Source organism: Eulemur rufifrons, chromosome 15, assembly GCF_041146395.1.
Source record: "Eulemur rufifrons isolate Redbay chromosome 15, OSU_ERuf_1, whole genome shotgun sequence".
Taxonomy (NCBI): Eukaryota; Metazoa; Chordata; class Mammalia; order Primates; family Lemuridae; genus Eulemur; species Eulemur rufifrons.
In genome coordinates, this window is record NC_090997.1 from 88,785,887 (window position 1) to 88,797,151 (window position 11,265).

Consider the following 11,265-nt stretch of genomic DNA (forward strand, 5'->3'; position numbering starts at 1 on the left):
CTTCTGTTAGGCTTTGATACTCTGTTGTTGATATTAGGGCATACACATTTCTCTCAGTGCTATTTCCCGTGATTACACTGAAGTTTTACTCAACTCACTCCTCCTACTTTTTTACCCTGGCTTGCACTGTTCTTCATGTGTAGCATGTCTTTCTCCCTTTTTCTGTGCCTCTCCAAATGCTACATTTTTCCAGGGTTCTGTTTAATTCCACTTTTGGACAGTCTTCTTTAGTTTTCTAACCAACACCCACGTCTCCCTTTTCAGAATCTCCACGCCATTTAGTCAACAGAACAGTTTAGTATTTAATTAGAAATCTTATAATATTTAATTCTTTAATATGTGTTAATACCATCTAATATGCTATATAACCATCTACTTAGAAGTTAACCAGAAATTACTCATTAACACTTCTTTTTTGTTAAATATTAGAAAGAAATTTCCAAATCAGATCTGCTTTGCGCCAGAAGTGTTTTTATTATCACATCATTCCAACGTATTACAGTCTAGGGGACAGTAACCCATTTTCAAATTGACAAATGAAACCTACCCAAGTCAAGAAGAAGGAAAAATAACTAAATTTGGGCATCTCAAAAAATAAATAAATAGCATAAACTAAAAACCATTTTCCTAGCTTGACAGGTATTTTTGAGATTGTGTTGAGTCAGTGCTCGAGGCCCCGGTGGAAACATGCTCACTGTGGCTGCCAAGAGGACTTCAGTGCTTCAAGACAAACAAGAGGCAGCAGCATCTCACTGTGCCGCGTGAGGCACATTGAGCATGTAGTCAGTTCAAACGTTAGTTCAATGACTCACCACAAGACTTAATAAAATGCAAACTACCTTTTTTTTTAATAACACTTAAATGAAATTTTTCCACGTAACTAAAAATTTTCTCCCAGGAAATTCTGTTTTGTTCTTGTTAATATTGCCTATTAATCATATGGATATGTACAAATAAGCATTTAAAAGTTAAAGCAGGTTGCTGACCAAAAAGTATACCTTTTCCATAAAAAGAGGGGTTTGTTTGTAGGATTTTAATTTAGTCAAAATAAAAATTTTTTAATAAGGAATGGCATTGATATGTAGATTGGACTGAGAGAGTGTTGTAGTCTTCCCTTTTTATAATATGTATAATCATCAACGTAAGTTTCAAGTACAGCTGCTGCAGAGCACTAGACTTGACTAGTCTCTGAAGATCCCTGTCAGATCTTACATTCTAGCATTTTTTTTAAATATTATGTATGTACATGCCTTTTAGTGTTTGGCAAGTTTTGTGGAGAAAATTATGTCAAATGTTTACAGTAATATATTTGGTTAGCATTTATAAAAATCAAGCAAAAAATAGTCATTGGTCAATTTAAAATTTATAGGTCTCCTAACTTTGCAGTTATACTTCTATAAATTTTTCTATAAATATATTCATGCACACACAGTATATAAGAATATTCCCTATAGCATTATCTATAGTAGCAAAAGATTGGAAACAACTTTAATGTCTGTAAGTAATTGATAGCTTTAAAAATTGTGGTACATGCATAGCATGGAATATTATGTAGCCATTAAAAAGAACAAGGCAGATTTATATGCATTGATCTGGAATTATTGTTAAGGCACATTAAGTAAAAACTGCACAGAACAGTATAGTATACAGAACTCACTACCATTTGCAAAACATAAACAAAGCTTGCCTTCTAGGGGATTTTGATTTTGAAATTTCAAAACACAAATGTCTTAGCAAAGAGTAGCATTGTCATAGAGAGATTGGGGTGGACTCACACTTGTTTGTATGTCAGTGGAAGGGTGTCCTAGAAACTGGTACTAACCCTGAAGTGGTTCTGAGTAGGAATGAGAGGCAGGCTTTCATCTTTGTATTTTCTTGTACTGTTTAAAATTTGTGCTTCACTTTTCATCTGTAGTTAAACAATAAGATTTTCATGACTTTTTATAGTTCCAAAGGCTGTAGAAATGAAACTAGTTTGCTCTAAAGCAAAATTAAATGAAGTAAAATCATGTTTATTTAAACTATTTTTTCCCTTAGGTTTATGAGAAAGTTCTTCAAAGTCAAAACTTCATGCCAGAAACACTGTATTTTAGAACTTTAATCATCTTTTGTGAAACCAACATTCTAGAACTCTCGTTAGATATGTTTCTGTGCCCCTAGAAACTTCCTACTTTGTTTTCACCCTTTCCTCTGTTTGCTTTTTCTTATCCCAGAGTCTTTCCCACTTTACTCTTACTACAAATTGTCTATTTGAATTTAACCTATGAGGTTGGGGCAAATGAACCCTGTTTTGAGAGATTATTCTCCATTGATTTAGAGTAATTAGCTTTTCTTCATTTGCTTTCCCTGCTGATTGAATCATTGAAGTCTTCTTTTGAATGTTTCAACACTTTGTTAAATTTTTAGATGATTAATAATCTTCAACTCTAGTATATTCCTTACCATTAATCAAGAATGCTTAGTTATTCACTGAATATGATAGTTTTGGCAAGTTCTAATATGAAGTAAAAACAAACTAATTGTTTATTGGATATATGAAAATACCATTTTAAAAATGTGAGAACTGGAAATTTTGAAATGTATAATTTGTAATTTCATGCACAGTGATGAAATGGGACTCATCTCATAAGTTAAACTAAATCATAATTACATCTCACCTTGTCCCCAAAATTATTTAATTGGCTAAGAAAATGAAAAGTAGGAAGTAGAAGTCTTTTACGTCTACAGATATTTGGTAAGCTTTAATTGAGAAGTAAATTGAAGCATTAGATAAACAAAATACATATTAGGAAATGTATAGCCAATACAGTTGTAAATACTCACAATGTATTCTCCTGCATATTTTCTCTGCCAGCCTCCAACATCAAATAAGTATATCCAATTAGAATCCATTAATGTTTCAAGAAAATAATTAAGTGAAATAATGAAATTCCCCCATAATCTTATAATTGCTTTCCTAGTATATAATTGAATGGTGTAACACTTTTATACCCATTTGTGCTTTTCTGATTTGCAGGTGTAACAAGCAATACTATCCAGCCTACTCCACAGACTATTCCTGCCATTGATCCCACACTTTTCAGTACAGTTTCCCAGGGTAAGTTTGTGAGATATATTGTATCTCCTGTTTTGGAGTGTTACTTTGTAATTTTACCTTGGAAATGCTATATATTTAAATGTTCTTACTTAAATTTGAGTTTCTAGGTAATCTGAAACACGTTTCCTTGAATGTTTATGTTCACTGGATTCTCAAATAAACCACGATTGTTTGGTATTATCAAAAATATCAAAATCCAAGGTATTCCTTTTTGTTACAGTTTCTTTTTTTGTATACTAGTGGATATATTGGCACAAACATTTAGCCAAAGCCATCATAAAAGTTTATGTTAGATTACATTAGTTCGTGATTACCACGTGTTGTGACTATGATCTTCCTTATCTGCACTAAGTTACTAGATTATCTGAAAAGAAAGGAACTGACCATTGTTGAAAATAAAAATCTCTGAGGTTAATTATTCTGGTTGGTTGTTTCATAGGCCAGGTGATTGGTTCGTTAATTGTAATCTTTACTACTTTTCTGACCTCTCTGTTCTTTTACCCCAAGTCAAGTGTTGTGTTTATTTTGGTCTTCCTCATTCAGAGTTTGTTTTTCTTATGTCTATTGAGATTTAATCTTTTTATATTTATAGTGAAGACCTCATTCGATTATAATAATTATTATAATTAATAGAATTATGAAATAAAAAGAAAAGAATTTCATTTGACTTGGACACAAAGAACATTCTCCTTCAGTTGGCATAGAGCTTATCACAAAACACAGAATACTTCCTTTAGGACAGAATATAAATATCAACACTTGCAAGTGGAGGTAGAGGTATATTTCTGAAAGTTGACTAGTGAAATAGATGAAAGAAGGTTGTCAATTAGGAGTGTCCAGAAGTGGAATGCCAAGAGATTTGTTTCTAAAGCTGATAGAATGAGAGATAGAAGACAGAAATATGTAACTAGGAAAATTAAAAGAACGAATAAAAGTTGGAGAAGATAGGCCAAGAGAGAATGAATAGTGTAAGTGAGCTAAATTCTTATATTTTATAGTAGAATGCTAGCACATAATGTCTAAAAATTGATAACTCAAGAAACAGTGGAATTAGCTTATCAGTTAGGGTTAGGGAAGTAACAGAACAACAAAATATAGAAATAATTTGGGCCGGGCGCGGTGGCTCACGCCTGTAATCCTAGCACTCTGGGAGGCCGAGGTGGGCGGATCCTTTGAGCTCAGGAGTTCGAGACCAGCCTGAGCAAGAGCGAGACCCCACCTCTACTAAAAATAGAAAGAAATTATATGGACAGCTAAAAATATATATAGAAAAAATTAGCCGGGCATGGTGGTGCATGCCTGTAGTCCCAGCTACTCGGGAGGCTGAGACAGGAGGATCGCTTGAGCTCAGGAGTTTGAGGTTGCTGTGAGCTAGGCTGACGCCATGGCACTCACTCTAGCCTGGGCAACAGAGTGAGACTCTGTCTCAAAAAAAAAAAAAAAAAAAAAAAAAAAGAAATAATTTGAAGTGTGGTGGGGAGGAGGGACAGGGCAGATGAGTTTACCAGTGATACACAGTTATTAATAAGTTCTGTCCTAATTTTTAAATCATATGCACATATCACTCTGAAAGTAATAAAATATCCAACACGATCCCAGTCCCATGGGTCGAGTGATAGCACTTTAAGTATAGTATGAATTTTGTAAGTTTTGTTTCTTTACTTCTGTATTCAGTTGACTTACTAGTCTGACAGTAGAAAGATTTATCTACAGTTGATTCAGAATCTAAAAAAAGTTAGAGGAATGGAGAGATTAGAAGTATGTGCTGTCTGAAGAGGAGCACAATCCACTCACTCTTTGCTGATAAGGTGGTCAGGTCGTCAAGCACTGGCGACTATGTCGCTTAGTATACATTTAAATGTAGTATATCGTTTACTTATATTTAAGTGTATAAGTTACTTTAAATTTATTCTACTTTTTCTAGTTTTAGCAAAAAGCAGATGAGTTATAAGGCCTAAAATTAAGAGCTACAATGATGACCTTTGATTCCCAAAAGGTCTAGTTTTAAGAGTATTTGTGTATTTAATAGGAGAAAAATAGTGGTAAGGTAGGGAGAGTAAGTAATAGTGGAAAATAATTTATCTGTTGCTAGATAGATAACCTGCCCAATTAATACTATATTCCTCTGTAAAACTCAGTTTCCAGATTCCTCTCTAGAGCCCCACCCACCTGTAAAAGCTCTGTCTAAAATTTAATGTGAAAAGATCTGAAAAAGAATAGACCAATAGTTCAGTGAAACAGAATGGAGAATATGTAAGTCAGGCCACACAGTTTGGGAATTAAACTAATGATTAAGGTGCCATTTGGATCATTATGACTAGAGATCTTACAACAATTGGCTGTCAGGGAAAAAATTACCTTAGATACATACCTATCTTGTGTTTCATTTGATTTTGTCTTAACATGTTTGACAAATGAAAAGTAATAAATTCCATACAACAAAAGACCCTCCCCATTATATTAAAGTGTAACTAATAAACCAGGGGGAAATATTTGATACTGTCTTAGTCTGTTTTTGTGTTGCTATAAAGGAATACCTGAGGCTGGGTAATTTATAAAGAAAAGAAGTTTAGAGGTTTATTTGGCTCAACAGTTCTGCAGGCTGTGCAAGAAACATGGCACCAGCATCTGCCTCTGGTGAGGGCCTGTCTGCTTCCGCTCAGGGCGGAAAGCAAACGGGAGTGGGCAACAGAAAGTGTCCAGTGATCACATGGCAAGAGAGGAAGAGAGAAAGGGGAAGTGCCAAGCTCTTTTTAACAACCAGCTTTTGCTAAAACTAATAGAACAAGAACTCATACACTCACCACCACCCCCCAGGGCATTAATGCATTCATGAGGGATCTACCTCTATGACCCAAACACTTCCCATTAAGCCCCACCTCTAACATTAGGGATCACATTTCAACATGAGGTTTGAAGGTATCAAATATCCAAACCACAGTGGATATTTAAAAAGTAGAGCACTCATGTCTAGAGCATGTTAGAGCCCCTACAAACGAATAAGTAAAACTCAAATCAGTAGGAAAAAAAGGGCAAAAATATTAACAGGTAATGCAAATGTGCAACGAATGTATAAAAGATGCCCAACCTTACTAATAATCAGGGAAATTGAAAATTAAAGTGAGTTTGATGTCAATAGATACAAAAATACTATAAAAGATTGATAATCTGTTACTGAAGTTATGGGGAATAACTCGTAACTATTGGTGAGAATATAAATTGATAAAGCTTTTTTATAGTAAGTAGCATTATGTCACTATCAAAGTTATAAGTACTTATAATTTTGGCCCTTTTGGCCTAGCTATTCCACTTTTAGGAGTCTATCTTAAAGAAATACTTAGACATGGGCAGAAGTATTTACAAAATTACTTACTTCAGCATTGTTTATAGTAATATAAAAAGTGATTTTAAATGCCCATTTTTGGAAAGTGATTATATTAATTATGGTCCATTTTTACTGTAGAATACTGTATGCATATTAAAAAGAATATGATAGCTTTCACATGAAAAGATCACTTAGACATGCTAAGTAAAAAAGCAAGTTGCAGAACATGTGTTTTTTCTTCTGTCTTTTGCGTTTTCTTTATTGAGATTTTAAATGCTAATTTAAAAGAATCATAATCAGATGACAGATTTCATTTTTATTGAATGTAAAATTTTAATTTACATTATTAATGACTTGTAGACTACTATATTTTTAAAATAAAGGAGAGCGCCTGTTTGTTACAAAATATCAAAAGGTAACTATTTGACTGGCTTTTTAAGCTTGTAGTTTTAATTATTGAAAATAAAATGTAATATCTCTTTATGTGTATAGGTTACATTTTGAATCTAAGTCTATACGTTGGTTATTATTATCTAGTTATTTTATTTTACATATGAATTGTATAGTTTATTATACCTAGCTATAAGCTTTATAATTATATACCTAAGTAATTTTCTGTTAAAATATTTTCATTCATATTTTATAAATATTGAGATTGTTATTTCTTGAAAAATACAGTATTCGTGTTTTAAAATAGTTTTATCACTGTGGATAAGTTTAATTTATAAAAACTAAAATAGTGACAAAGTTCTTGCCATTGTACACATTTTATCTTAATAGATAAGTGATATGTCAGACAAACAGTGCTAAAACTAATACTGTAAAAATAAGATTAGTTTGAGTATTGCAGCTTTCTCCCAGTAAGTCTGGTAAGTTCTGGACAGATGCCTCGTATATTTAAAAGATTGCTATGAGACAAGAGGATAGAATGAACAGAGTCAAGGTAAACTTAGTTTTCAAAGGTGTCTCACTCACCTAGGTAGTATGTATATGTATCTAGGTGACTAGAGCCTCTAAATATATTTTTGAAAAACTGTTAAAGAATCTGGTAGGTATTTTTCAAGGAAAAAAAAAAGAATGAACTGAAGTGTGCCTGACTGAATTGTCAACAGAACTGCAAGATAGTTATTTTTTAGGTTTAATGGATAACAAATGCCAAGTTATTAAAATACTAAAAGTAGAATTGTGGAGATACTGTGTGTTTTTTAAATACTGTGTTTTTTTAAGTATCTAGTTATATTCTACTAGTTTATTGATTAATATTGCTTGCTTGCTAAGCAAGACTGAAATTCAAGGAAATTAAAATGATTTCTGTTAAAATTGCAATGTGTAATCTCTGATTCTTACAATAGTAAGGACCAAATTTTATGTAATCTTAAATAATATTAATTCAACAAATATTTGAAGGCTTACTTCATGTAGCACACTGTACTAGTTATTCTATGTAAGTATATAATTGTATTACTTAAAATCTGAAATTAATGTTTAATTCTATATGAACTTTATTTTAAAATGTGGGAAATAAAGTTACAGACTGCCTTTTCATGTTCTTTCATTAAAGTTACTGAGCACCTATAGGTGCCTGACACTGAGCTAGAAACTTTAGGATACGCTTTGAAAATTTTAGAAAACAATAATTTGGATCAGAATTTAGTCTCAGCCTACCTGGAGTTGCTAACTACTTTGGAGTCTTTACCTAGGTATGTCAAAGTTTTAATTTTATGCTATATATATGGCAAAATCTAAAAGCAACTAAACAGTCATTCTATTTATGAAAAGAATTAAAATATATCATCTGCTCATTGTATTTTATGCCCCAGCCTAAAGGATCGGGACTCCTTAGTATCTCCATTAAAATTGCCAGAGAAAATGTGGTTATTTCAAAAGATAAGATACAGTATCAGTTTTTAATTTTGTCTTTAGAAATATATATTCAAAGATATTCATGTCTTAGATTAAATGAAATATTTTAATGTGTTTTTTTTACCCATATTATTTAGTTGGACTCTATACATATTAATCATGTATATGACTAGAAAACTTGGTGAGAATAAGTTTTGGAGAAATAATCTGTAATGGCTGTTTACATGTTTAATTGTGTATTTTAATGATATAAAATTTTGGCAAAGCTTATGAATTTTTTAAATAGATGGCACAAAAATGTAAAACATTTTTATACTAAAAAGAAGTTATGCGACATGTAATTTTTATATAAAGTTTGTTTTATTCACCTTTTTTTTTATTAAGGGATATATTTATATTCCAGCTCAAATGAAGGTTGAATGGTTTAGTCTGTGTGTATTGTTCCATGAAAAGAGAGGCTCAGCAACTCCAGCAAAAACACCAAAGCTACTGTTCTTATTTCACACAAACTCTTTTTGCAATTTATTTGCTAAAATGGAAAGACTCCTTGCTTATTGCTTCCTGAAGGAAAATCTTATTTATATAAGTTACTATGTATTGGCATACCTATGGTGTATATTAGCAATAAAAAAAATTGAAAAGAATGAAGGAAAATTTACCAAAATTCATATAGTACTGTAAAAAACCTTTGTGTTTTTACATAACCTTAAATATTTTCTTTAATCTTGAACAGAAAAATTTACCTAACAGAACACTTTTTATATTTTTATAAATATCTTAATTATTCTTTGTCTTCTAGGGGATATCCGTCTAACCCCAGAGGACTTTGCTAGAGCTCAGAAATACTGCAAATATGCCGGCAGTGCTTTGCAGTATGAGGATGTAAGCACTGCTGTACAGAATCTGCAGAAGGCCCTCAAGTTACTGACGACAGGCAGAGAATGAAGCCTGCATACAGCAAGCAGTTCCATGTATTTTTGGCATAAAAAACTAACAGTCCATTTGCCTGTCAACATCAGTTTTAAGGAAGACTTCAGTTCCATTGAATATAACAGTGCAACCTATATATATCAGATTCCTATCGAAGCATTCATCATCAGCCTCAACCAGTTTTCATTGTCCATTTGGTGGATCTGGTTATCTCTGTGTATATAGGGCTAATGTTAGCAAGACCCTGAAAGTGCCCATTGAATCTTTACTTCAAAAAATGAAAACATACCTCTATAAAATGTATATTGGGAATAAGCCTTATATCATAATTTGCATATAATTAGGGGAATTTTTTTTAATACTGTGTGGATAAACAGGCCATATTACTTTGCTTTAAAACTCTAAATTTAACTTCTAATAAAGATTGCCAGAATATTCTAGATTAGAGATACGTTTTTGTTTTCCTCAAGACATAAAATAAAAATGAACGTCCTAACCTGTTAAATGAATCTGAAAGACATTATGTTCAAAATTCAGTTTATTTCGTGTTAAATATAACTGCATTAAAAGTTTAAATTTTTATGGAAGGAAATACGGTGAGGTAAAGAAGTAGGATCACTTTTAGACTTAAGAATAATGTTGGTTTCCCAGCTGCTTTCCCTTATCCATTGAAGCTTAAGGTGAATTGGTATTTGCTTCGTAGGCAGTTTGACTGCATGTATTAGAGAATGAAAAGAAGATATTTGTAGTAATGCCTGGAAACTTGGTGCTTTAAGTTAAGGTTCTCCTCTGCTGCTGTGGAATAGATTCCATAGGGCGGACAGCTGTGAATGATGCAGAAGATTATAAGACTTTTAGATTCCCGGGTTTTACGTTTATAAGTTTTGTGGGGAATTACAGACTTACTATGTCACCTGCATTTGTGCTGTGTGAAAAATAAATACAAGGATTCTTTTAACTAGTTCAGCTTATTACAGAGCCAAATGTCTGTCTTGATTTGCATGCTAAACCTGTCATTTTTAAGTCATTATTTTTAGCTACAGGAATATGGATGTTTCTATAGAGTAAGAAACAGTTTTGTTTTGTTTTTAAAGTAAATTTGACAACTTTCCTGAAATTTCTGGTCCATTTCATTCATGCCACTAAGATTGGAATCTTTTAACTAAGGAGTCAGCAAGCTGTGGCCCATGGGCTGGCCACCTGTTGTGTAAATAAAGTTTTATTGGAATAAAAGCATACCCATTATGTTTTATATGTGCTTGCTTTCCACAACTACAGAGTTGTATGACTTGCAAGTCTAAAATATGTACTGTCTGGCCCTTTAAGAAAAAGTTTACTGACACCTAGTCTAACATCCTATTTGAAAAAAAAAAAAAATGAATCACTAACTTATAATCATTTGTGTCAATTTTTCTCTGCATAAATACAATACTGTCATACAGGGTTTGGTAGAATGAATATTCAGGCTAAATGAATAATTCTAAATTATCGCAAAAAACAATCCCCTAAAAACAAGCCCCCAAAAAACATTTTCATATCTTTTACAAGATATGTGAACATTTGTAGGGTTTACCATTTTCATCTAGAAATCCAGTACTCTGGTATAGTTCTCTAGAATGTTCTTATAATAGAAAAATGGCTAGGATGAGCTTTAGTGTTTTAAGAGGTCAATTTATAGATCAGCAGATTTTAATTCAAACCTTAACATGCCTGGATACTAAAAAGCAAACTAATCACCTTTTATTTCACACCCTACCTGTTGACTCCCAGCTGGGAGAGCGCAGGGAGGGAAGGAGACACATGGAAGCCATAGAGTCCACCGGTGAGTGGGCTACGTGGTGTTACAGCCCTTCTCTGTAAAGTGTGACACCACTAGCCACCTCAGAGATTGTTGTGATATTAAATGAGATACACTACGTGGAGTGCTTAGCACATGGTAGGATTCCATAAATGTTCATTGTTGTTAATATTAATGCTATAATAATAGTGTAAATTGTTAACAATAACTTATTTACCAAATATCAGGAAATCTCAGTTGTCTCTGTGGCCC

At 32.6% G+C, this 11,265-nt stretch overlaps 1 protein-coding gene across 2 annotated transcripts in view; it reads left to right on the forward strand.

Annotated features, from left to right (window-relative positions):
- The window catches only part of VTA1 (vesicle trafficking 1), a 50,810-nt gene extending 40,285 nt beyond the window's left edge, over positions 1 to 10,525 (forward strand). The window contains exons 7-8 of one of the 2 annotated variants that reach the window (XM_069487864.1): positions 3,017 to 3,097; positions 9,085 to 10,525. In XM_069487864.1, the coding sequence (XP_069343965.1) occupies positions 3,017 to 3,097; positions 9,085 to 9,230 (227 nt within the window). In that variant the 3' untranslated portion in view covers positions 9,231 to 10,525. The remainder of the gene's footprint in view (positions 1 to 3,016; positions 3,098 to 9,084) is intronic. The other variant, XM_069487865.1, reaches the window with a different exon arrangement.
- The last annotated feature ends 740 nt before the right edge of the window (positions 10,526 to 11,265 follow it).